Genomic DNA, 25,652 nt, shown 5'->3' on the forward strand with positions numbered 1-25,652 from the left:
CAGCCCTCCCTGCCACCTGCCTACTTGCTGCTTTCAGACATTCGTGCCACCCAAGTTTATTGAGACAAGCAATTTGTATCACCCACAAGTTAACGACACCGCCCACCCCCCTGACTCCCTCTCCAGTCGACATCATCACCTTCGACGCCCAGTGTCACCACCACTTACCATCATAACCACCAATTTCTTCTGCCTTCTGGGTTTGTACTGGACCGCCGTGTTGTGTCAGATCGTTCCCTCAGGCGTGAGAGTTGCAGCCGGGATTGGTCCAGGCGCTTGCTTGAGTAACAGGAGACAGAGAGGGAACCCGAGCCAGGCCAACGAAAGACGAGAAGCGCGGGGGTCGGCGTGAGCATTTGCACAGCCTCAGCACGCCTGCAATCACCTAACCAAGCCTTGGTCGTCATTGTCAGCTTTCTCCTTAGCGCATCTATCTCGACTTTCTCGTTCCTCATCTCTTCCTCCCTCCCTTTTCGCCTTCCCAAAACCCGCACGACCTCGCCGCAGCTGGTCTTCCGACCAGGTTTCTTTTGATTGAGCCGGCCCATCCACGCAACGCTCCACCCTGTCTTTTTTCCTTCTTTTTCTTCTTCTCGATCGCCTTTGCATCGAGTACTAGAAAAAGCCGTTTGACAGGAAGAAGCAAGCACAACAGCGGGACGCGCCGCCTCGGCATTCAAAATGAGCCGTCGCAGTGATGCCGGGCCTGCAGCGTGAGTTCCCCGACGATCCCCGGATTCTTGTTGTTCTGGAAAGTCGTCAAGTCCTGCGATAAGCCGTGTCGAATATTTTGACTGATGAGATCATCTCTCGCCTTCTCTGTATAGTCAGGCCAATCTTCGTGTGACGAGTAAACAACCTCTCTACCCGGGCGCAATCGGCGTCGTCCTCCTCTCCTACTCCTATCGACTCCTTACTGACCTTCGATCCTTACAGTCATCGCCGCCGATGGTCTCTACAAGCGCGATGTTTTCCGTATGCTTCCCGTCCTGTTTTTCCGCGACGTGGCCGTTGACTGCGGATGCTGATCCAAGTCACAGGCTTCCCGGATCCTTTCGCCGTTGCTACTATCAATGGCGAGCAGACGCAGACCACCCAGGTCTCCAAGCGGACCCTGTGCCCGTACTGGAATGAGAGTTTCGACTTGTACGCCGACCCGGAACCCCCCAGCTAAACGCTTGAGGCTTGCATCCGCTGACGCTTGTGAGCAGCCGCGTCAACGAGGACAGCATATTGGCCGTCCAGGTCTTTGACCAGAAGAAGTTCAAGAAGAAGGACCAGGGCTTCCTCGGCGTCATTAACGTTCGAATCGGCGATGTCATCGAGCTTGCCCCAGATGCCGACGGTATTAGAGATCCATCACCTGCCTACAGGACCTGAACATGGCTGACTTTCTTTTTACCTGCTACTCTACCATAGATCATATGCTCACTCGAGACCTCAAGAAGTCGACAGACAATCTGGTCGTGCATGGGAAGCTGATCGTCAACCTCTCGACTAACCTCTCCGCTCCTCCTCGAGGCCAGTCCGGCGGCCCCAGCAGCCGTCCTGGCCAGCAGTCTTTCGCAACAGAGGCACCCTCGCAACGTCCAACGTCTGCCTTGGCTGTCACCACCACCAGCAGCAGTATAAATGGGAACGGCCCAGCCTCGATGCAGCGGCCGGCCAGCATCACCTCGGCACCCTCATCGCAGCCGCCGAATGGTGCCGCTCAGCCTCGCGGGAACAGCACCTTGAGCCCATTTGAAGATGCACAGGGCCGTCTCCCACCCGGGTGGGAGCGTCGGGAGGACAACCTGGGCCGGACCTACTACGTCGACCACAACACTCGTACAACGAGCTGGAATCGGCCGACGGCCAGTGGTGCGGTCAACACCGCGAGACAAGAGGAGGCTACAAACGTGGAGCGCCAGAGACACCAGAACCGGACCTTGCCTGAGGACAGAACCGGCACCAGCTCGCCTACAATGCAGGCCCAGCAGGCTGCGCAGAACGCCAATGCCCAGACGATGATGCATACTGGCGCCACGACCGCTGGGACGGGCGAACTTCCCCCGGGATGGGAACAGCGATTCACTCCCGAGGGACGGCCATACTTTGTGGACCACAACACTCGTACTACGACATGGGTGGACCCCAGAAGACAGCAGTATATTAGGATGTACGGCGGCCAGAATAATACTAATGGTACTATTCAACAGCAGCCTGTGTCGCAATTGGGGCCCCTGCCGAGCGGATGGGAAATGCGCCTTACCAATACTGCACGTGTTTACTTCGTTGACCACAACACGAAGACGACCACCTGGGACGATCCTCGTCTGCCGTCCTCACTCGACCAGAATGTGCCTCAGTACAAGCGAGACTTCCGCCGGAAGCTCATCTACTTCAGGTCGCAGCCTGCCATGCGCATCCTTTCAGGACAGTGCCATATCAAGGTCCGCCGGTCCCACATCTTCGAGGACTCTTTCGCCGAGATCAGTCGGCAGTCGGCTACGGATCTTAAGAAGCGCCTGATGATCAAGTTCGACGGCGAGGATGGATTGGATTATGGCGGTTTGTCCCGAGAGTTCTTCTTCCTCCTCTCGCATGAGATGTTCAACCCCTTCTATTGCTTGTTCGAGTATTCGGCGCACGACAACTACACGCTCCAGATCAACCCTCACTCTGGCATTAACCCCGAGCATTTAAACTACTTCAAGTTCATTGGGCGCGTGGTCGGGTTAGCCATCTTCCACCGGCGGTTTCTGGATGCTTTCTTTATCGGTGCTCTGTACAAGATGATCTTGGGCAAGTCGGTGGTGCTGGCAGACATGGAGGGTGTCGATGCGGACTTCCACAGGTCGCTGCAGTGGATGCTGGACAATGACATCTCGGGTGGCATTCTCGAACAGACCTTCTCGACCGAGGACGAGCGATTCGGCGTTATCACCGTCGAGGATTTGATCCCAGGCGGTCGCGATATTGATGTCACCAACGAGAACAAGAAGGAATATGTCGATCTCATGGTCAAGTGGCGCATCGAGAAGCGTATCGCTGAGCAGTTCCAGGCGTTCAAGGAAGGCTTCCACGAGCTCATCCCGCAGGAGCTTATCAATGTCTTTGATGAGCGCGAGCTGGAGCTCCTCATCGGTGGTATCGCCGAGATCGACGTGGACGATTGGAAGAAGCACACTGACTATCGCGGCTACACGGAGACAGACGAGGTCATCCAGAACTTTTGGCAGACGGTGCGCAGCTGGGATGGCGAGCAGAAGAGCCGGCTGTTACAGTTCACGACGGGCACGTCCAGAATCCCCGTCAATGGATTCAAGGACCTGCAGGGGAGCGACGGTCCGAGACGATTCACGATCGAGAAGGCTGGGGAGATCACAAATTTGCCCAAGGCGCACACCTGGTAAGGTCACCAGCATTCATGACTGATATTGATGTACAATGCTGACAATCTTCTTAGCTTCAACCGTCTTGACTTGCCGCCATACAAGACGCTCGAGCAGCTGCAGCAGAAGCTCACCATCGCGGTCGAGGAGACCATGGGCTTTGGTCAAGAATAAATGCAGACTGTATACGAGCATTGTGTGGCACATAAGAGCGAGCACAGGCTGAAGCTGCACCGGGGGTTGTGCGGCTCCGAGAGGTGAAGAACACATGACGAAGGGAGGCACAATTACATCTGCCATAAGAGTGTCGAGCACGCGCGAAATTTTGATATTTGGGAGTCCGAGTGTTCAGGCGTCAAACCGGGCCCGACGATATGCATGTATCCAAGTTGATCCAGTATGGGGGAGGAGGCGGTCCATCCCCTTCACCAGTCCATCTAAACCTCGCCCGCATTCGGGGAGCTGGGTTGTAGTGCGGGTACAAAAATAGATGGACAAATGAGGTCTATGACATACAGAGGGATGAAGGAGACGAAGAGGAGGAAGAGGAGGAGCAAGAGGGAGAATTAAGAACACTATCGCTTATAAACACATCCCCACCCGAGGGCGGCACGTCATGGGAAAGGAGACCAGGGATGACTTCTCGAGATTAGTCCAATTATGCACATACTGTTTGCTGTCTATTCCCATCTCTGCCATGGTATTTTTCTTCCTCTTCTGTCATGTGTCGACGCTGCGTGCTTCTTGGGCAGTGGGAGGTGATTCGAAAATCCCGTGTTATCACTTGCTGAGCCGCCAAGCGGAATTATGATTTACGATCACGTAGCTTCTGCTTTGGTGGCTCCATTTGGATACACTATGGACGTTTGACGTTCCGAAAAGATCATGTCTCTTCCCCTCTGCCATTCATCGTTGTATCTAGAAAGAGAAGAGCGTACACCAAATAAATGAGGTGAACAAGAGGTCAACGGGCAAAAGGAGACGAGACTACCAAGGTGGTATGGCAAGCCAACGTTTGTTCTTAGGCTTTCCCGTCAAGGGCGGGAAGAAAGAAAGGAAGGAAAGGAAAGGAATACTTAACCTTGGCGCACATGGTGAGAGGTGCCCCTAGACAAGGAAGTTCTCATCTATGTAGATCTCTTTCCCGGCTGTCACATGGTTGTTGGTTGGTAGTTTGGGGTTTTGTTTCTTTTTCCTATTTTGCTTCCATGTCCATCTATTTGACCAGTCCGGTTTTCCCGCTCTTGTTTCCCTTCCCTCTCTCTCCCTTCCCACCTCCGACCGCGTCTCTAGATATGTACAAAGCACATAGGCAAGTGACAAGAACAAAAACACGATAAATGAAACGACAGGCAGCTGGGGATCAGCAGCTGTGTATTTGATACCTCTCACACTTCTCCTCTTCCTCTCTCTTCCTCTCTCTTCCTCTCTCTTCCTCTCTCTTCCTCTCTCTTCCTCTCTCTTCCTCTCTCTTCCTCTCTCTTCCCCACGGTAGATCTCGTCGTCTTGTGATGTCCGCCAGTCCAGGCCAGCCAGGTCTCTAATCCTCACCCTCCACCCTCTCTCCCTTCCTTTCTTCTCGCCATACCGGCGGCGAACGCTCAGGGTTTCTACCACTCCACTCCATTCCATGGCATTCCCCTTACACAACCACCAAAAATGAGAAGAAAAATCTCGACCTTGTCTTTTTTCTGTCTTTTCTCTTTCTTTTTCCTTTCCTCTTACTTCCTGTACCACATTCTCGTGATCTTGGTCATCCTCATCTTCCTCTGCAGCTGAAAGATGCCGTACATGAGGGCCTCGCTGGTGGGAGGGCAGCCGGGCACGTAGACATCCACGGGGACGATCCTGTCGCAGCCGCGGACGACGCTGTAGCTGTAGTGGTAGTAGCCGCCGCCGTTGGCGCACGAGCCCATGGAGATGACCCAGCGCGGGTCGGGCATCTGGTCGTAGACCTGGCGCAGGGCGGGGGCCATCTTGTTGGTCAGGGTGCCGGCGACGATCATCACGTCAGACTGGCGAGGGCTGGCACGGAAGATGATGCCCATGCGGTCCTGGTCGTAGCGCGGGGTCGAGAGGTGCATCATCTCGACGGCGCAGCAGGCGAGGCCAAAGGTCATGGGCCAGAGGGAGGACTGGCGGCCCCAGTTGACGATCTGGTCGAGGGTGGTGCTGGAAAGAGACACACACGAGAGGGAGTCAGCTTATTTTTCTTCTTCTTTCTATGTCTTGCCTCTCCTTCTTGCTCTTCTGTTGTTGTTTTTTGAACCCCTGCCCTTTTTCACGTTCTAAATAACAATAACGAGAGACAAAGAGTTTTGCGGCCAGCTGTGAAGGGGATTCCTTTGAAGCGAAGAAAAGACGTACAGGGCATATTGAACAATTCCCTTGGTGCCCTCCTGGCTCGCGAGGGGAACCTGCTTCGGCTGGAGACCCGTCGAGGCACCGGCGTGGGGTTGGACCTGTGCGGCATTGTTCTTGGAGGAGGAGGAGATGGACGCGGCGGCGACGCGGAAGGGTATGAGGGACGTCGTCGGCTTGGCTGTTGTTGGATAGTCGCAATCATTCAGTCAGTAATCTCTTCTTGTAGCTCAAGCATTACGCAAATCCCTCTTGTCCTATCTTTCTGTCTCTTTCTCGCTCCATCAGGTAAAGCTTCTTCTCGCCAACGCACCTCGCAGGGCCATGGAGGCCGATGTCCGTAATGCGCTCGCCATTGTTAGGGTGTGGAGAGCGAATTGAACCTGAATGACTTCCTCTCTGTTGTTGGAATTCAGGGAAGAGAAAGCAGAGTGGAGAGGATGGTGGTCACCGTGGGGGGTGGGTTGGTGGAGAGGGGGGTGGTCGTTGACGATTGTACTTGTACGGCACACCTTTTGGGACGGTGTCGTTGAGTGCTGCTATTGCTGCTGTGCGGTAAAAGTCGCCTCTGGCTCACCAAAACGTCGGTCCTGATTGGGTGGTCGGTATCGAGATGGGGGTCCACACTATCGAGCTGCGCTTGTTCGGGTCTTGGACGTCACAAGTGATCACTAACAATTTCTCTCAACCGATGGTCCGTGCACCTTTTCAGAGCGGACCAAAACACAAAGTGTAGAGGACGTCAAGTTTTAAAAAGGGGTAGAATCCTAATGAGCAAGAAATTGCTTGTACAGAGAAATGTTCTTCGATAGACAGCTGAACACTGAAGATCGCATGATGGAATCAAGCAAGCCTAGAGCTTGAAGCTGATACTGGTCGAGGCCCTCGCCTCCTGTGACTTATTGCCTTCCATGTCCAACACCTCGCCCTTCTTGTTGATCACCTTGACGCCGCCCTTCTTCAGGTCCGCCATGGTATCCTTCTTCTCCTGCGCCTTCTTGGACAACTTTGTAGTCTCACCGCCGGCCTTCCTGATCCTCTCCTTCTCTCTTCTCCGCCTGCGCAGCTTGTCTTCACGGCTCATCTCTTGTCTTGCGACCGGCAGCCCGCTCTTGGCCACCACCTCGCTCTTGTCCGCCTTGTCATCCTTGCCTGGTGCATATACCTCCTGCGGGGCGATCATGCTCTCACCACCGCTGACGCCCTGGGCCGTGGTGGGCTGTGCGTCCTCCATCGTGACCGTGGCCACGTCAGCCACGACGGTCAGGGACGGCGCGGCCGGCTTGGGCTTGTAGTGCCAGCTGCTGAGGGCGTCGAGTTTCGAAGAGACATCTTTCCACATATTCTCGATCTCCTTCTCTTCTCGGCGCATCTTCTCGTCCTTGGCACTGACGTACGAGTCTGGGTTGGCGTTCTTGACATGCTCCTCCTCGTAGATCTCTGCGAGGCTCTGCTTCGCCTTGGAGTCGTCCAGCTCGATCAGGCCACGGCGCACGTCGGCAGGCACGTCGGCGTTAGGCCGTCGCTTGACGACCTCGTCGAACTCGCCGGCAATAATGCGGCGCTTGACGAGGTCTTCAATCTCTTCGCTGACCTCCTCGGTGACGACCGTGATCGGCTTGCCCGCGTGCTCAAAGTCGAGGTCTTCTTCCAGGAGAGAGTTCATCGGCCGGCTGGCAGCTGATGCCTCGCCGGAAAGCGTCCATGCCCGCTTGGCCACGAGCTCAGACTCCATCCTGCTGATCTCCTCGGCCAGTTTAGCCTGTCGTCTCTCATGGGCCGATCTGCGGGACTTGGGGTCTCCTGCGGAGACGTCTGAGAGCGCATCCTCCTCATCAGAGTGTTCTGACATGTCCTCGAAGAGATCGCGCCGCACGTCGCCCATGGCCCTCTCTATGTCCTGGTCATCAGGCGCTGCTTGTCGCTGTGGCTGAGACTTTCTAGGCTTCTCGCCTTTCTTGGCTTTCTTGGGCGGAGGCGCAAAAAAGTCCTTGTAGAATATGTCATTGGCGGTAAGATCCATGCCCATGTCTCCCTCAAGCCCGTCCGCCAAGTTGCCCGCCTCATCGTCGCTCGCGCCCTCTGGAGCGTCGAGGTCCATGTCGCCAAAAGTTGGACCGGCTTCGTCATCATCATCATCCCCTTCGTCCTCAAGACCTGACAGACCATCTTCCTCCTCGTCGTCATTGGATTTTCTGCCCTTTAGTTTGCCCTGGGGCTCCGAGAAGGGGTCCCCGTGCCAGTTGATGTCTTCATCCTCGCTTGCCTGATCTGTATGTGGGTCGGCCTTGTAGTCCTGTTCCTCAAACCACTGGGACTGCTTGTTGAAGTCGTCTATCGAAAAGAACCCGTCATTCAAGCCGTTCGGATCTTCGACATAGATTCCGGTAGGTTGGTTGATATTATCTTCTTCATCCTCTTCCAGGCCGTCCTCGTCGAGCTCTTCGTTATCGTCCAGGGCCTCAATGTCTTCGACGTCTTCCTCTGTGGACAATTCATCATCTTGTTGGGACTCGGCATCCTCCCAGTCCTCTTGGCCAGACCCACTGACAGCGTCGTCGTCGTCACCCTCCTCCTCCCCTCCGTTGAGCGAGCTGACGTCGGACGCATTCTCATCGTACCGCCCCCTCTTGAGATGTCCATCCACGTCGTCGATCACGTCTCCCTCTTTGAGCAACTGGCCATCCTCCTCCAGCTCTGCCAGCAAGTCTTTCGAGGCCTGCAGCGCGGACTGGATAATTCTTCTAGCCTGCTGCCACACCTGGCCCGTCTCGAAGCCCTCCACGTGCAGCCGCCGTATCTTGAGCACATCCCCACTGCCGCTACCGGCCTCCCTCTTCCTTTTCTTCTCCCTCAGCCTCCTCGCCGCCTGTTCGTCGCCTACCTGGCCCGCAAACGCGTCCAGCGCATGCTTGGCCCAGTGTAGCCCCGCCGTAGACACGGAGGCGGGCGGCTGGAGGAAAGTATGTCTGTTCTCGGCCCGGAGGGCATCGAGGAAGGCAAGCATCGAGGCCGTCTCGTGCGGCGAAGTGACCATGGCGGCCATGATGCCAGGGTTATCGTGGGCGTGGGTAAGCGTGTTGGAGGAGGTTGATGCCAGTGAGGACGACGTGGTGCTGCCCTCTGCTGCGGCCATGTCGGGGCCAGCGGTTTGTAACGGTCGGGAGAAGAGGAAAAAGGGTGTGTCGTTGTTGGGCTGGCTTGGCTTGGCGCGCGGCTTGAAAACTCAAAACAAGAAGCTTTTTCTTCTTCTTCCTTCTTTTTCACTGCGCGACCCTGCCAATCTGGCCCTGCTGCTGCTTGCTTGCTTGCTTGCTAGGTGCTAACAAGAAAAATTCATAAGAGTTTAAAATTTTCACGTAGGGGGGGGCTTGAGCCGCTGTGGATTATTGGCTGGCAGGCTAGGTAGGTGGGGGATGGGGAAACGCTAGGATACCCCACCCCGTATTGGTGAGCTGCTGAACTTAACTACTATGTATACCACATAGCACTAATATGGCACGTATGGTACTGTGGTACAGGGGCACGAGGGCAGAGGGCTGGAGGGGTAGCACTAACACTAGCCTGACAACCTCCTGGAGTAGTGCCGCAGTACTACCGGCTAACCGGTGCAACTCGGGGTAAGTTTCTCTCACGTTGTCACGGACCCTGGAATTATCCTTTAGCCGTTCGAAGAAAGTGAAGACGCAGTCGCTCAATACTTCGTACAATCATAATAGACAACCTCATGCACAAAGGTGGTCCCACAGAGGTCCTGCAGCAGTTCCGCACTGGTTCTGCGCACAACGTCCAAGCCACCATCAGCTCCTAAGTCCTGGACGCCAGACAGAGAGCACTGGCTGACCCGGTAAAATGTGGTGGAACATTCTCAGAGGCAACCCGTTGATTCGGGTAAATACACCAACCAAACAGCGTGTGTTCTTGGTCAAAGCGGCAGAGTTTTCCTTCTTCGAGTCCAGCCCAGTCAACAGCTCGACCTTTTGGTGTCACAATCTGGACAATCTATCTATGCAGGTGGGGCCCACGTAAAAAGAGAGGGGAGTGGGGTTGACCAAAAAGTGGTGTTGCATCTGCCAGCCTTGTATTCATGCGATAGTTGCAGCAGGTCTTCTTCTTTTCTCTCCATGAGGCACGACGTCACGAGAGCAGATTCTCATTACGAGTCCAGCCATATATCTCGTATGTTTCTCTTCCCATCTCAGACACTCGTGAATATGAGATGTCATTATGGCTTGACAATAGCAACGTCGGTGAGGGACGCCATGGCAGACCGTTGGATTGCACCAGACGCCTCGGGTCTGACGGGACGGGAGGCTAATGCGGGTGTACACACCAGAACTCACGGTCGAGATCGCTGAGTATACTATAATACAGACTGAATTGCTCACCACAACAAGGGGTTTTTCCTTTCTTTCTCTTGTCCTTCCTGGCCCCTCGTTGTTTCTATTCTCTATTGAAGGAACAAACTGCGGCCGCGATTGAAAACGAGCCGGCTGGATGCGGCCCGGATAAGCCGCCGGGGCATGTGCGGTTTGTGGATCGAGGTGTGTTGCCTTGCATTCAAGTTCCTCGTCCAGCACAACGTAGGATCAAGTATGAAATCTATAGCCAGGCCAACAGCCTACGTTAGACCCATTGAATTTGAGGGAAGGAAAGAGAAGGGGGGGCGGGAAAGGAAAATCAAAAGTAAAAGCAGGAAAGGAGAGAAGAAACAAACCCAAAATTGGAGCTAGAAGTCAGGTATTGGTCTTGGCGATCTTGACTTTTGACTCTTCAAGTCCGAAACATGTGTGGATGGATACTTGTTGTGGTGATGGGTGGTGGTGGTGGTGGGCGGGAGGTTTGATTCGAACGGCCATGCTAACGAAAAGGCCAAAAAGGCCTAGACCTTGTCACTGTGGCACAAACCCTTGGTTTCCAAGCCGCTGAACCACAGTCAAGGCCCCGTCTATCTCAGCCCCTTGTTCCCTGCACCTGGCTCGATACGTGATAAGAACGTCTTGCCATGGACCATAGTATTAACTTTTGCATCATGAATGTCTAGACGGATGTGACGTTGGGAAGGCCGGCCTGAGAGCTTGTGATGGTTCCCGCCCCTCCCATTTTTTACTCAAGTCGTTAACTAAGTACTTAGTAGATAACGATCATCCCAGCCTTTCCTCAGTGACTGACACATTTCTTGTGAGGCCTCAAATATTCATCTCGTCCTTTTGCTTTTTCAGTCCTGCCATCCTGCCCCAATCAATCGCATGGAGATCGATTGACCCCTGAAATCCTTCTACCAGCGGCTCCGCTAACAGTAACACTTATCCCGCCCCTCCCCCCCAAACCACCCCTTCCTTAATTTATTTCCTTGTTCTCCAATTCCCTGTTTTGTCGACGTCACTTTTGTATCGATTTCGGGGTACATCAGCATCCGACACAGCCGATTCGCGCATGTCCACGCACGCTGTGTGTGTGTACCTTGGTGGCAGCTCGGTTCGGCCACAAACAAGAGGTCGGACGGGAACAAGGCGATGAAGTACGGACAGAAGTTTGAGAGGGAATCGGTGCCAGAATGGAGCCTCCGTACGTCGTCATTATGCCCCCATCACAGAGTGCAAATTCAACCCATGCGATCTTGACTTTTTCTTTCGACGTGTTACTGACAACTGATTTCTTCCTTTTCTAACTCTCTCTTTCTCTCTCTACAGATAATATCGACTACAATTCCCTCAAGCATTATATCAAAGTCCACACCACAAAAGGCGAGGCCAGAGCGGTCGCCATACCTGGCCAGCCCGACACCCACCTTGCCAAGGTCGAGAACGAGCTTTACAACGAACTCTGCAATCAACATGCCCGCGCCGGTCTCTTTGTCACCGCAAAGGCAGACGAGATAAACCGCCGGCTCCGTACGCATATCCCCTCTTCTTTTCTTCTACGAGCCCTGCCCTGCTCGGCCGCTTGGCCCTTGGGCAGACCAGGTAGAACTGACGTCGTCAAACCACACACAGAGCACCTCTCTGACGAGACACACCGACTCATCCTACGCTGCGCCAATACACAACGAGAGAACACATCTAGGAAGCGGCATCGCAAGTTTACGAGACTTGGCCGCCAAGTCCTAGACTGCGGTGAGGACATACAACACCTCGAGAGATTTGTCGGCGCGCAGACCATCGCCTTTCGCAAACTCCTCAAGAAATACAAGGTCCGTGCTCTGATACGACAAAAGATAGATAGGAGGGAACACATGGCAGATTTAGGGGTGGATGGAGAAACATGACTGACGTGTCTCGGCAGAAATGGACCGGCTCCAGCACGCTGGGCGCTCGGTTCAGAGATAACGTTCTGGACCAGCCCAAGAGCTTCACCAGAAAGGACCTCCAGCCTTTACAGCGAGCGTACGAGGAAGTACTATCCACGATCCGCGATTCGACCCCCGTGCGAAGCCTACCTCAATCCCCAACTCCTGATCACGAACACATCACCGACTCCGAATCGGTTAGCCCACGTCAGTCCCTACGGCGGGTGAGAATTAACTCGGGGCCACCGCGAACGTATATGTTCCACCCCCCGAGGGAGGAGAATATCGGCTACTGGAACGAGTACGACAACGGCAGCGAAAACGGCGACATGGAGGACAACTACGCAATATACGTTCACCCTGAGGACGAGACGACTAATGCAGACCTCAAGGCCATACTGCATGCATTCACCAGACCCTTCTCGCAAGCCCGCTCGTGGGTCACATCACGCGAACCAGAGCGTCAATCCCTCCTCGGCCGACAGCGGAGCGACTCGACCTACGGCTCGACAGGCTCCGTACCCTCCCCTGGCGACCACAGCTACTTCACTAGCCCACCGGGCCGTCTGTCGCCGCCTAGCCGAGGCAACGACTCCAGCACCGCCGTCGAGACGGATGCTGAGGACGAGGCAGACCTCGGCCCCGGCTACTCGAGCTCCGAGGAGTTCCCGTCAGGCTACCAGACACACTACGCCTCCCTGCCCAGCATCCATGACCAGCGCATGTACGTCTACAAGGACCGCGTGCTATTCCTCGCCACCAGCGGCCTGTTTGCCATGGCCTTCCTGCTGCTAGGCATCGCCACCGTGCTGATCCTCACGGGGAGGCACAAGCTGCGGGTCGAGGTCGATGCCGGCGCCACGCTAGGCGCGGTCGTCTCCATCGGGTGTGGTTGTACCGCGCTCGCAATAGCCATGACGAGGTGGGACAGCCTCAGCCTGGCGAATCGGGTCGTCATCTCCGTCACTTTTGTTACTGTCTTTGCGCTGAACGGCATGCTGCTTCTCTTGGTCATGGGGAATACAGCATTATGAACACTGCTAGTTCCGATTCCCCTTATTCACGAGAAATAGGTATTTTTTCTTCTTGGGTTGTCAATCAGTTCTCTGGGCGGGTCTAGAAGTGTCTCCTTTTCGATACCGAATATTGTTTCCCGTTTTTTCTGTCTGTTTTCTCTTATTTGTTAATGAATGGCGCTGGACTGGCATTCTTGTTCATATGGGATAGCGGGCTTAGAGCTTTCACAATGATAGTACCGTTTCACAGCGTCCTCGTTGAGGTGATGTATGTGCGTTTGTGTACATGAGCGAATATACTGGGTGGTTGACGTACAACTACAAGCAGGCTATTTCGGACGCCTGGCTCCGTGATGGACGGTTCAGGGACCATCAGCCAATTTATCCGACACAACACTGCCAGTCTGAGCCGAGCAGCAGCAGCAGCCCAGTTAGGATCTGGCTGTCGTCTTTCGCTGCTTTAGTAGTCCGGTCTATAAGTAACAGAGCCGCTCTATACCCCCTGCTCTTGTGTTCGCAGCCTGAACCGCCTCTCTCTCTCTCTCTTTTGTTTCTTCCTCGATAGTTTTATTGTTGCGCCCACACAGCCACCTCACGATGTTGCCTGCACTGCTCGTCACGCTGGCGCTTCCTTTCGCTGCGCTGGCGGAACCGCAGCAAATTCGCTCGGTTGAGGATCCAATCTTGCATTACTACTTGCAGGCCTACTCTGGAAACAGTAGGTTCCCCTCGCCTTAACACTGCACCACCCACCAACACAAATTTGGGGGAGTTATAGAGAACCACAGAAAGGAGACATCTCACATGAGTGGAAACCATCCATCGAGCAGCGCGCACTCCCAAAGAAGGCTGACGGCGTATATGATCTCAAAGATACCCTCGCCACAGTAGGCCCGGAGACGACGTCCGAGTACTTTACTGTCAACGGAACGATCCAGTCGACGAATTCATCCTTGTACCTGAACGTGGGAAATGACACGACGTCGTATAAGACGCTTACCTTTGGGGCTGCTGCTACGATGAGCGAGTGGACACTCGAGGGAGACACGATTGTCACGGCAGAAACGAGTATATATGGAAGACGTGAGTCGCAACAATAGCTTGATATCCAACTGATGATAGCCCCTTCCGGCTTCTCGCCCTGCTGTTTCCCTTCAGTCGCTCTCTGGTCTTTTTATTTGTTCTTTTTTTTGAGAGAGAGAGAGAGAGAAATCGAGGAAGTGGAGAAGGGAAGAGCCGGGTTTCCTTGAAAGACTTGACCCGAGGGAGTGATGCTGGCAATGGAAAGAGGGTATGAGGCTAGGCTGACTGGGTCTTCTGTGCACAGAACTGAATTTCCTCGCCTGCGAGCTGGATGCGGACTACTGGCAGGTCTACCTCCAGACGGGCAGCGACACGCCGGCTAGTGGGACGTGTAGCAACTATCAAACACTGCATCTGCCCTGTATCTGCTGATTCGTGCAGTGCGTTGAGGGTGGAGCAGCGTGATAAGGAATGCACCTCGAAATACGCCCGTCAGAGATGGGATTTTTGGCTTAGGTCAGGGATTCAAAGCGGTTCGGTTTGCGATGTTCACATTGCAGCCTTGTGCGAGGAAGAGACACGGGAGCGAAAGGAGATGGAAATAGGAAAAGAAAGGAATAGCAAGAGATTCCTCGCTTACCTGGTGAATTACCAGAGCTATCCATAGTCAATATCTCGAGAACAGCATTTTCTTGAGCTCAGAGTCGGTCAACATACTCTTCAGGAAGCACTGGAGCTAGCAATGTGATCGTTGACACTCTTCACTGACAGTCTGAAGTATTTCAAAGCAAATTTTGTGCTGGTCAGACCATTCATCTCAACACATACAATCAAGCCACTGCCAAAACCATGGTCCATACCCCGCGCAGGTCATCATCTTGTTCAATGTGTACTTCTAAATCACAGACACAGATCTTTGAAGAGGCAGACCAAGATAGGGGATACGTCAGAATTAAGTAAACTATAGATATATATATATACATTCATATACATAGCTCCACAAACTACACCCAGGAACTATAAATGCGATATAATTTTTCAAAGTTGAGCAGAGTTTATATGATGCTTGACGGTTCGCCTCAGTTCTTGTGTCTCCTCTGCTTAACATCAGGTACTATGCATTCAAGAAATGCACTCCTACTACTGCTCTGCCACATTAGGTCGAGAGACTTCTCAAGAGAAATTCCATTCCTCAGAGAAGTCCATAAATTGCATGTGGATGGAAAATCAATAGGGCCTCAGAGATATACCATCCATTTCAGCATCCATGACCTATATTTATTAAGAGATCTATAGTAATCTTGGCCCTACCAGAGATTTTACCTTTCCAGAAATCATTTATGCGCATTGTACCGAGCCATGTAATGCTTAGCTCACACAGATCTGTATAGTCTACACCTCCTCAGCCAAAGCCACACGCACACAGCCGAATTGTTTGGTGAGTGGCTTGATTTTATTATCAAGGAGAGGGAGGGATCTTCACCAAGATGGTTGAATAAGAATTGGCTCTATGAATGTAGGTTCGTTGATCTATCATAAATTATGCTCCAGCGAAACTGAGTGTAGTTTGGGAGATTGAGATATGTACACAATACTATCTACCCAGTTTATGGCATGAAGGATAATTTCCCCTGGCCAGAATAGTTATGATTAGCCTTTTGGCCCTGTCATTTGCTTGAAAGTACTTACTTACCTGGGTACGTAGACGCGCGTCGTCCTGGTCTCCACGTTCGTCCTGTTCTGCGGACTTTATTATATCGGCTGATGTAACCCGGACGGCGGTGTATGCTTTGTTCTCCAGAAGAAAAGAAACAGAAAAGAAAACGAAAAGTAGGATCCTGGGTTCAGGGGTGCCTTGTCGCAAATGAAAGACCCGGCACTGCATGCGAGCTGTGCCTGGCACAAACTGAGAAATTCTGGTGATTCTCTTCTGCCAGACTTGACAGAGCCACTGCACTGAGGATCAGGCGATTTCTTACTGCAACAGGATCCGAACCCAGAACTTCTGCCTTGTCTCGTTCTACTCTTCTACTATAGTACTCTTCATCAACTATCGATTGCATACCATCGATGCTGCGGGTCCGATGACGTGCCATGCCCCTGTCTAAGACGTGAGACCGACTTGCGGGGATTTTATTCCGACATCCGATAAGGTCAGGGATGAACTCACACCTCCTTTGACCTCGAAGGTCTTGTATTATTGTACTATTCAAGGAGGACACACAGACGCGAACCGTATGTCATAGCGTCAGAGCCTCCCTCTCCACCCCTCTCTCACGGGTCGGAAATCCCCAACCTCCTCCTTTCTATTTCCCGTATTGGATGTACAGTACCTAATACTATGTGTAGTGCTATCCCTCCCCTCACCGCACTGAGCTGAATCCCATGCCACTGCGACTGGGGGGGCTTGCTGCAGTTCGAATCGCGTGATGCCTGGGTGAGCACAGCAGACCATTCTTTAGACCAATCATCAAGGCAATTTGGGACAAGTTGGTCCAGGGCTACAAGACCCAGTGCCGCTGTGGCGGGGAGTTGCCGAAGCCACATGCATGTTTACGTCGCCATGCGTCCAACAGAAGACGTGCTCCTGGTTCCTAGCTGCTGCTCATCTCGAAATCCTATTTATATGAACCTCAACCAAGGAGAAGGAGGAGGGGCAGAAGCAGCTACCATGAGCTCTGCTAGTTCCTCTAATCAGGCAGTGCTAGATAGAGCGGTTGAGATGGCGTCCAACAAGGTCCCTCGATACCTGCAGCAGGTCCTCGCATGGCTGACGGCTTGTACAGCGGCCCAGCCTTATGTCTCTGTTCCCTCTAGTGTGCCTTCGAATGCGTCGGGCATTGTCGACCCGGACTTTGCTGGGTTTGCCTTTGAGCAGGCCTCGCTCTGGAACTATGCTCTAGACGCTGACGGGAACGCAAATGAGTTCTCCATCAACCTGATTGCTGCCATCACCAACCGTACTGGCGGAAAGCCCCTGATCAGGCTAGGCGGAACCTCGTGAGTTTCTCTCGTCTTCTTCCTTTTCTTTTGCGTTGAAGCTTAGTTGAATATTCTTCTCATTGCTGACTCCCCCAATACAAAAGAGCCGACTATGCGTATTATATCGAAAACCAGACCGACCCAGCACTGCCTCGTGCTGAGGTCTACAACTACCAAGATATCGGGGGCACAACAATTGGGCCCTCGTACTGGGAGCTGACCAAGAACTTCGCAAATGCACAGTACATCATCCAGACTCCGATGGCCATCACAGATGTCGACGAGACAGTCCTGTGGGCGACGACGGTGGTCGAGGCGATTGGGATCGACAAGATCCACTCGTTCGAGCCAGGAAACGAAGCAGACCTGTACCCAGCCACGGGCCTGGACCCGCCCACCTACCAGGCGGCGCAGACCAACGAGAGCTACGTTGGGAACTTCACCAAGTACGCAGCAGCCATCGCGGATGCTGTGAATCTCACCTCCTCAGAGCCCTTCTTCCAGGCCTTTGACACAAGTGCCCACTTCGACGACTCAGATGCATGGGTCCTGGACGTTCCCACGGGCTTCGGCCTGGGGATCGATGATGACAACATCGTCAAGACGGTGGCCCATCACTACTACCAGACCGACGGCGGCAGCGCCTCGACCCTGGCGACCGGGCTGATGACGCACAGCTCCATCACGGCGCACCTTGACCTGTTCAAGCCCGCCATCGCCTGGCTGCAGGCCAACAAGCCCGACATCCCCTACATCCTGTCCGAGATCGGCAACTCGCTGAACCCAACGCACGACTACGCCTACCAGGCCGTCCTGGGCTCCGCCCTGTGGCAGGTGGACTTCCAGCTGTACGCCCTGAGCATCGGCGTGGCCCGCTTCAACTTCCAGCAGATCATGCACAGCGGGTTCGACCTGTGGCTGCCCCAGGCGTCGGGCACCAGCCAGCCGCAGGTGTTTGCCAGCTACTACGCGCAGCCGTTCGTGACGGACTTTGTAGGCAGCAGCGGCACCGCGCAGGTGGCCGCGCTGGACATCGAGGACGAGTCCACGGGGAACTGGGCCGGGTACGCGGCGTTCGAGGACGGCGTCCCCGCGCGGCTTGCATTTGTCAACTTGAATTACTGGAACAGCTCGAGCTCGACCACGGCCAGGGCCAGCCAGAACATCACCGTCAGTGTTCCGGATGGTGTCACGAGCGTGACCGTCGACCTGCTGAGCAGCCCGCTTGGTGCTGGCGGGAGTGCAGACTCCATCACATACGCAGGCAGCCAGTGGACCTATGAGAGCGCTGGGCTGGAGGTCAAGGGGGTGAGGGATGACTCGCAGGCCTTGGACGTGGTGGATGGGTCTGTGTCCATTGAGGTATATCAGAGCTCGGCTGTTCTGGTGCACCTGACGAGTTGAGGAAGAACAAATGTAAAGAGAGAATGATATGTAGATAAGCAAAGCTCAGATAGGTACGAAGGATAAATTCTCTACATTCCTTTTTCTGAACTATGGTTCTCAATTTCTGGTCTGAATTTATCCAGCGTGGTATTTGGTCATGATATCCAATCCAACCATGCAACCCCAACTCCTCCTCGGCTTACCTCACTCACTCACCATGGATACTGTCTAACCTCATCCTCCTTGGACATATCCAAGCCACGATCAAGTTGCTTCTGATGTTCCTGATCCAGATACTCCAGCAAGACCTCACCATACTTATCCGCCCCCTTGTACTTCCTGACATCCGACCCCCAGCTCCTCACCGCACTGGCCAGCCTCCCCGGCACATAGTCCTCCTGCGCAATATCCGTGACGGGGTGGAAATACGTCCGAATCGTAAACACCACGGCCCCAGTCTTGGGAAGCCTCCGCAGCGTCTGCCTCTCGGACCGGAAGAAGTGGTGCTCGACGGCGCGGTTCTTCTCGGCCGTGTTCCAGCTGATGTCGGCAGAGTCCTCGGACCCGATGCTCCAGCTCCACGCGAGGTCGTCGTCCACCTGGATGAAGTAGTTGTTGCGCGCGTACAGGTCCTCGCACTTGAGCCGCCTGAAGAAGCTCATCATGCCCTTCTCGAGCTTCTCCTTGTACTGCGGCACCTCGCCCGACGTGTGGATTTCCGACAGCGGCATCCCGACCTTGTCCTCCAGCCGCCAGAACCCGGCGAGCAGGATCGCGCCCGCGAGCAGGTAGTACTGCCCGTCGGGCCGCTCAAACATGAGCGCCAGGTCGTCCTGCACCAGACGCGCGCACATGACGATGGGGTCCTCCTTGAGGGGCCGCTCCACGATGTTGAACGACTCGCCCGACCAGATGTTGTCCAGCCCTACGTCTGTCCGCCGGTACAGCGAGGGGTACCGCGCTGGTAGGTACTCGGTCAGCTCCTCGAGCAGCTCCACGGCCGCGGGGAACGCCTCGGGCGCCGTGCGGCAGCACTTCTCTCCGCGCTCGGCGATGCGCCTGGCCTTATCGGCGTGGTAGCGCGGGAAGTGGTTGTCCAGCTGGATCCAGTCCTCGAACTGCACCGACCGCAGGCCCATGGTCACATTGTACTTGGGACCGTGCCGGAAGGCCCTGTAGGGGAGGGGTTTGGTGGTCTCGATGGACCAGTCCTGGTAAGGAGCAGGTTTGGGCGTGACAAAGGTGCTGGGGGTCCATTCGCCTGGGATACGTCCTGTTTTGCTTTTTTCAGGGGTTTTTGTGCCTGATAGTTGGTCGGGTTGTCGGCTTGCAGGCCTCCTCGTTAGAAAACGTGCGGCCACGAGGGAGACGACGGCGATGAGGAAGAAGAGGGCATAGAGGGTGGATTTGGTGGATGCAACTGCCATCTTGCCTTAACAACAAGTGGATACTTGATTGAAAGAGAAGAGGGAGGGAGGGAGATAGAGGTAGACGAGCAGAAAGAAGAAGGATGACTACTATTACTTAGACGAGTACATATGCTGGCAAATGTGTTATTTAAATAACAAACTTCGCGATAGCAGCCGTCATTTCTATGTAGTATGAGCAAGGCCGTAATCGCAATGACTATCTGCACCCAGGATCGGCGGGTGCCATAATTAGTAGCTCCATGCCTGTGCCTCGCTGGCCTGGACTGAGAGAAGTTTGGTCTGATGATAAGTTTGTCGCCAAATCATACGAGGCGTGCCTCCTCCGAGATAGGCCATTGCCGCTACTACAGTTACACAGTACTAAATTACTTAGTACTTAAGCCAAGCTGAGGAGAGAGAGAGAGAGAGAGAGAAAGGCGGCGGCGGCTGCGGGGAATGGCTCGTGTGTGTTGGGGCAGTAAAGACCAAACAAGAAAACGAGGGGAAAGATAATAGATCGGCCGCGTGGGACGGGCGAGATAAGGTTGCCAACAAACCAAGCTGATGGAGCCAGTCTATCATCTAGATCCCGACATTTCTCCTTGAGAGGAGAAGTATACTACTGTATACTGCTTTTATGTTACTACTGCCCGAATTATCTACGATCCCGTGCGGGGGCCTTTTGAAGGGCTTGCATGGATGACCATCTTGGTTACGCACATTGGGCAAACCTGTCTCACTTATTTTTGTTGTTCCCTATTCATTCTTACATAATTAATCGCCTAGCCAGGCGATGAGACAAAACTACTTTTGACCTTGATAAGCCTCTTTTATCGTATATGCCCTTCTCTTCTTTAAGCAGATTTAAAGGAAGTCTGTCGCTTATTTATCCATCGATCATAAACCTCATGATTTCAAGCCTCTCCCCAAGACTGTGCGATAACAACATGCAAACACACCCTTTCTCATGTCGAAAATCTCCACGACGGATGATCATCGCCCATGTTATCAACATCAGCCTCTTCCAACCTCCAATCTCTGTCCCCACGGTGCCTCTTCCTATTCTCGTGCAACACCCCAAAGAACATCACCGTACAGGCAATCCCACACAACCACACCAACCCGAGACTGGTTCCGTACCCGGTCCGATACAGAGGCTGCTCCGCCTGCACAAAGATATTGCTAGCCACGATTCCACCGCAGTTGCCAAACCCAACCTGCATCGCCGAGGCGATGGCCCGTTTGTAGTGCCCGCTGACGTTGTTGGACAGCCACGCCAGAGTAACCGGCTGCGTCGTGAAGCCACCACCCACGATGAGGAACAGTGCAAAGTACTGCACCCCGACCGAGATGTGCTGCTGGCAGAGCAGGAGCACGTAGCCCACCGTAGCCACCAGCACCCCCAACATCGTGAATGCGTATCTGTGCTGTAGCCTGTCCGTGAGGTACGCCGTGATGAGGCACAGGACTGCTGCCACGAGGAAGATCGGGACGCTTCGGGCTTGTGCCTGTTGAGCTTCGTAGCCTAGCTCCTCGATGATCGTGGGGACGAAGAACTTTGAAGGGAGAAAAAGAAGGACGTTAGTCTGACTGGCCCAGAAATGGAAGGTTTAGGCCTGTTGATGTGCCTTACTGATCCCGAGTAACCCGTGTTCACGATACCCAGATACTGCAGTATACTGCAGTATATCTTCCAGTCGCTGAATGCGCGCTTGCATGCTTGCTTGTCGAGATGGTCCATCCTGGCAGCACCGTGATCTTTTGCGAGTCGAGCCACGAGTATCGCCCGCTCTTCATCATTGAGAAACGACGCGGTCTCTGGCCAGTCTGCTGTGAAGAACTTCGAAAGGGCGCCCACCACCACGGTAAATAACCCCTCGATAATGAAGATCCTGGAAGATAACTCGTCAATAATGCTTCCCTCCTTCTAGTGACAACTGGAATAGGAGGATTCCGGGATCGCTTGCCATCTCCAGGCGTTATAACCGCCTACTCCCTTCATATCCGCAATCGCATACGCCAGAAGGCCGGACACGGCGCTGGAAACGATACTTGCAGAGAAGAACAGAGAGAGTCTCCATTGCAGTTCGAACCGCGTATAGTACATGCTGATCAGGTAGACACAGCCTAAACAAAAGGTCAGTGAGATGATGGCCCGGAACATGGGTACAGACCTGGTTCCACTGCTCACCGGGGAACACGCCAGCCTCAAAAAGGCCGAGCAGAAACCGACACGCAATGAGTCCTCCAACGGTATCGACCAGTCCTTGGCCAACAGTCGCAATTCCTAACGAAGAGCCCCGTCGCCAGTCAGCCAAGCAGAGCAGCTGAGCCAAATTTGCTTTCAACATTGATGCCACCTACCCCAAAGCACCATGATGATGCTCAGCCATGTCGAAGGGGCAATTCTTTTTATGATGATGTTGCTTGGGACCTCGAAGAGGATATACGGGACGAAGAATGCGAAAAGCGCGATATTGTAGTCATGGCCTGTCATGTTCAGATCCTGCACCATGCCCTGGATCTTTGCGTTGCCTTGGGGGTTCAAGTCAGCTGTTGCGCCTATAGTCTTCTTTTCGTTGTTTATACCAAAAGGCTCACCAATGTTTGTTCTGTCAAGGAAGGCCAGGGCGAATAGGTGCGAGATACATGGCAGCACATGAAGATCGCACTTCCACCTCAGCTTCTTCTCGGCCTCGGTATCCCAGACCACGGGTGTCTGCTTCTCTGCATCCAGGAAGACCTCTGGGCTCTGTTTGACCTCGTCTTCTCCTGCCATTGCCATGATGAGTGCTACTTTGCAGGAAGAGGCAGATCCGTGCAAGATAGACTTGATATGTAAATAATAGGAATATGTGTAAGTAGCGGTGTCGTTGCTGGGCTGGATTACAGATGCGGCACCACGTTTCGAAGACCAAACCCCCGCCTGTCTGTTCCCGGTCGCTGTCTCCTGATAAAGAGGTTGGGCAGTTACCTCTGTCATGCTCATAGACATTCTCCAAATGCTACCAAGGCTCTGGCGTGACATCGCGTAGTTTTATGCCTCTCGTTTTGTTCTCGGGGGGGGGGGGGGGTTGGAGTCATGGACTGGATCGGTCTTCCAAGCATGCTGTATCTTTGGTACTCCCACCCCCGCAATCAGCCCTAGCCCTCATCGTACCATCTGCAAGACAGTAAGTTTTGTACGGGATTTTAATTGTCCTGTCAGTAATTCTGACGCCCCTAACGACGGATATCACATTTGACCGAGTAAGATGTCATTATGTCCCAACATGGATTCACAATACAAACAACTCTTGATGTACTGTACTCGGAAAAACGAGAGCATCAGACAAGAGATGACAGGATTCAAGATAGCTGTCAGCATGAGTAGTAGGTGTCCAAACTATTATCGCACGCTTGTCTTCATAAACCCTTATCTCGTCGAGATTGCTCATGGTCTCGGTGCTCGACTTTCGTTGATCTAATCATCACAAAACCAGAATATTGAACACCTCTGACAACTCATTCAGTGACTGCTCATTCACATAATAGAATTAATTTCTAGCTTGTAGGCGTGGAAAGATGAAGAAGATGCCGTTGATCAGGTTCTCTGGAGGATTGCAACATAAAATTCTGCATAAGCCATGCGGGAGAGAAGTTGCAACTCAAGCTGTGCTACTGCCAGTGTCTCCAGCTGGGAGTATTTGGCTTCACATAGTAGGCATACTGCCATGTAGTTAATTGGATAACGATTACGGCGAATTTCCTGTCGCGCTGCTTTCATTTTTGATAAGATGTCGCAAAGTGGAACTGGGCTTCTCTTTCATACTCCCACGGACATGCCAAACTTACATGTACCGTCGCGTTACCCTCCTTGCCCGCCCGCGGGCCTTTTTTTCCTCTTCTTTTCGTTCTTCCTTTTTCTTCTCTTGTCTTTCTTCTTCTTGTCTCCCTTTGGCTTTCGACTTCTTCAGATTCTTCTACCGGGCGAGGGAAACCCGACAGATCCTACCATACGCTTGACTGTCCGTAGCACATTAAGGTTCTGATCAGTGGACAGCAACTCGAGTGATGGTACATATCCAATGTTCAAGATATTTCATCAGGGAAGAATCTGACCTTGCGGATGGTTGTGATCTTTCCAAAAACGAATTGATGACAATTTCGATGCGCAATAAAAATACTAAAGAAAGTGGATTTCAATTCAACACCGAACGTACATCTCATCAAGCTGCATAATCCATTAACCGCTTAGGTTTCTCAACAAATGTAACATAAATGCACATTGTACGCTTGCCAGTAGTACCAGCTGCTCCTCAATAAGGCGTGTACACTCTGTATGGTGGAGATGATGTCTTGGTGTGGGTCTGATGTTTGCGCAACATTGTATTCTAGGTCTACGTTTGAGCTTATCCAATTCATTGTTAAGTTATGCATGTGAGAAAGGACTAGCTCTTCGACTACCAGTCAAATAAAAAGCTTCTAAGAACTTTGTGACTGCATTGCTGTGCTGTAGGGAGGCTATGCTAGAGGACACAATTCAAGGGACTACTTAAGTAGGTTAGTTCAGCCCATCTGATTAGAATTGCCAGCTTTGCCACCCATATGAGTCCATTTTATTGAGACTGCTATTGATAATCAATACTTTCGAGATAGCACGTGACCCATCATAATATGCTGCTGTCCTACTTGAAGTTCAGGAAACAAGTTGATCAAGGCTCTGAATCAAGGTGCACAAAAAGGTGGGTCAGTGGCAATCCGTATAAGATGATTGGTCAGCCTCTTTAACCCCTGCAGTGCGCCAAAGCACACAGGCTTGAGATCTCCTCTGCGCCGTTTGGCTTCGAACCAAACCTATTCAACAGCGTTCAAATAAGGGAAGGCGAAAGGATATAGGATCATACAAGGTGTACGATGCGGTACCCAAATGTCTTGTCCCTCCCCTGGTGAAATCGCAGCGAATTTATGAATCCGGACTGGGAGTGGATGACTAGTACTTGTGTCAGATGGCCTAAAACATGAGGAGAAGACGGTTTTTATTGTATGGGCCGCTTTATCAAGATATTGGCCCCTCCAAGGGTTCTAGATTATACGCATCAGAAGCAGGATTTGGGATGTACACGTCTCAACCCATGACAGCGGGGCAAAGTCAGTGTTATCATTGACTTTTTGGCTTATATGGAACATAAAATGCCAAGTATTGGTCTTATAATGAAGAGAAGAGTCCTTGAGATAAGTGATGCAGTTCATTTATGAGCAGGGCATGCTCATGTTGTAGATTTGTGAATGGCTGTATAACCAAGCTCTCCTCATCACGGAGACGTGAATGCAAAGCTTGGGCCCATGAATTTCGTCTTGATTCCCTTAAACTTAATAGTGATATTGCTCCTAAATCAAGTCATTCATTCAGTTTGCTTAGTCTAAATTATTGTGCAGATATGAGGACATGTCAAAGGCTACACAATGCAGAGACTGGGTTCTTAGCATCAGTTCATTCAAGTCTCGATAGCGAATTGCTGGCTGAGCAATCCCAAGAGCGACAGTCACACTCAGACAACTGCTGAATAGTTTGGGGTACGTGCATGCTGATTGAATGTCTTTTTGGACATTTACTGCTCCCGACACAGGCCCACTGTGTTCATTTCAAAGTCCTTGTCTGCTTTACTGGTAGAGTTCTCCAAGAGCAGGTGTTTTGGGCCGCCTACGGCCGCACTTCAAGGGTTCTGATGTGTTCGGTCCAGTAGAGACTCAGATGTACCAACATAGCTGCCACACTCAAGCCTCTTTCTGAAGTTGTGAGCTCTCCCGGCCACGCGCAGACTTCACT

At 52.9% G+C, this 25,652-nt stretch overlaps 8 protein-coding genes across 8 annotated transcripts; 4 read left to right on the forward strand and 4 right to left on the reverse strand.

The window, feature by feature from the left end:
- Window positions 1-697: 697 nt before the first annotated feature.
- On the forward strand, window positions 698-3,551 carry M406DRAFT_342929 (putative ubiquitin-protein ligase; the record flags this gene model as incomplete). Its single annotated transcript, XM_040921815.1, has 6 exons — window positions 698-713; window positions 937-975; window positions 1,041-1,146; window positions 1,212-1,345; window positions 1,420-3,394; window positions 3,452-3,551. The coding sequence occupies 6 exons, from the start codon at window positions 698-700 to the stop codon at window positions 3,549-3,551; spliced, it is 2,370 nt and encodes a 789-aa protein (XP_040771716.1).
- Window positions 3,552-4,553: 1,002 nt separating this feature from the next.
- On the reverse strand, window positions 4,554-6,208 carry M406DRAFT_358322 (uncharacterized protein). Its single transcript, XM_040923867.1, has 3 exons — window positions 6,052-6,208; window positions 5,745-5,919; window positions 4,554-5,549 (listed from the first exon to the last, which is right to left on the reverse strand). The coding sequence occupies exons 1-3, from the start codon at window positions 6,092-6,094 to the stop codon at window positions 5,099-5,101; spliced, it is 669 nt and encodes a 222-aa protein (XP_040771717.1). The 5' UTR covers window positions 6,095-6,208; the 3' UTR covers window positions 4,554-5,098.
- Window positions 6,209-6,591: 383 nt separating this feature from the next.
- M406DRAFT_99346 (uncharacterized protein) lies at window positions 6,592-8,745 on the reverse strand (the record flags this gene model as incomplete). Its single annotated transcript, XM_040926452.1, has 2 exons — window positions 6,592-8,108; window positions 8,286-8,745. The coding sequence occupies 2 exons, from the start codon at window positions 8,743-8,745 to the stop codon at window positions 6,592-6,594; spliced, it is 1,977 nt and encodes a 658-aa protein (XP_040771718.1).
- A 2,509-nt stretch (window positions 8,746-11,254) lies between these two features.
- M406DRAFT_93571 (uncharacterized protein) lies at window positions 11,255-13,294 on the forward strand (the record flags this gene model as incomplete). Its single annotated transcript, XM_040926254.1, has 5 exons — window positions 11,255-11,306; window positions 11,432-11,632; window positions 11,735-11,931; window positions 12,024-12,545; window positions 12,651-13,294. The coding sequence occupies 5 exons, from the start codon at window positions 11,255-11,257 to the stop codon at window positions 13,059-13,061; spliced, it is 1,383 nt and encodes a 460-aa protein (XP_040771719.1). The 3' UTR covers window positions 13,062-13,294.
- A 346-nt stretch (window positions 13,295-13,640) lies between these two features.
- M406DRAFT_73207 (uncharacterized protein) lies at window positions 13,641-14,498 on the forward strand (the record flags this gene model as incomplete). The annotated part of the gene is made up of 3 exons (XM_040925609.1): window positions 13,641-13,761; window positions 13,917-14,126; window positions 14,371-14,498. 3 exons carry the CDS (start codon window positions 13,641-13,643, stop codon window positions 14,496-14,498), a joined length of 459 nt encoding a protein of 152 aa, XP_040771720.1.
- A 3,213-nt stretch (window positions 14,499-17,711) lies between these two features.
- M406DRAFT_28869 (family 79 glycoside hydrolase) lies at window positions 17,712-18,437 on the forward strand (the record flags this gene model as incomplete). The annotated part of the gene is made up of 1 exon (XM_040918811.1): window positions 17,712-18,437. A coding segment is annotated over one exon (726 nt), but the record flags the coding sequence as incomplete, so codon positions are not given.
- Window positions 18,438-18,646: 209 nt separating this feature from the next.
- Window positions 18,647-19,861, reverse strand: M406DRAFT_334363 (uncharacterized protein; the record flags this gene model as incomplete). Its single annotated transcript, XM_040920929.1, has 2 exons — window positions 18,647-19,707; window positions 19,786-19,861. 2 exons carry the CDS (start codon window positions 19,859-19,861, stop codon window positions 18,647-18,649), a joined length of 1,137 nt encoding a protein of 378 aa, XP_040771722.1.
- Window positions 19,862-20,808: 947 nt separating this feature from the next.
- M406DRAFT_342934 (putative MFS transporter) lies at window positions 20,809-22,628 on the reverse strand (the record flags this gene model as incomplete). Its single annotated transcript, XM_040921816.1, has 6 exons — window positions 20,809-21,399; window positions 21,477-21,735; window positions 21,811-21,970; window positions 22,035-22,130; window positions 22,208-22,378; window positions 22,445-22,628. The coding sequence occupies 6 exons, from the start codon at window positions 22,626-22,628 to the stop codon at window positions 20,809-20,811; spliced, it is 1,461 nt and encodes a 486-aa protein (XP_040771723.1).
- Window positions 22,629-25,652: the final 3,024 nt, after the last annotated feature.

Source organism: Cryphonectria parasitica, assembly GCF_011745365.1.
Source record: "Cryphonectria parasitica EP155 unplaced genomic scaffold M406scaffold_9, whole genome shotgun sequence".
Lineage (NCBI taxonomy): Eukaryota > Fungi > Ascomycota > Sordariomycetes > Diaporthales > Cryphonectriaceae > Cryphonectria > Cryphonectria parasitica.

Coding starts and splice junctions, on each gene's coding strand:
- M406DRAFT_358322 (XM_040923867.1), bottom strand. CDS start 6,094: ATGGCGAGCGCATTACGGACATCGGCCTCCATGGCCCTGCGAG. Junction 5,920..6,051: donor GGCCTCCATGGCCCTGCGAG/GTGCGTTGGCGA, acceptor ATCCAACAACAG/CCAAGCCGACGACGTCCCTC. Junction 5,550..5,744: donor GGAATTGTTCAATATGCCCT/GTACGTCTTTTC, acceptor GTCTCTTTCCAG/CACCACCCTCGACCAGATCG.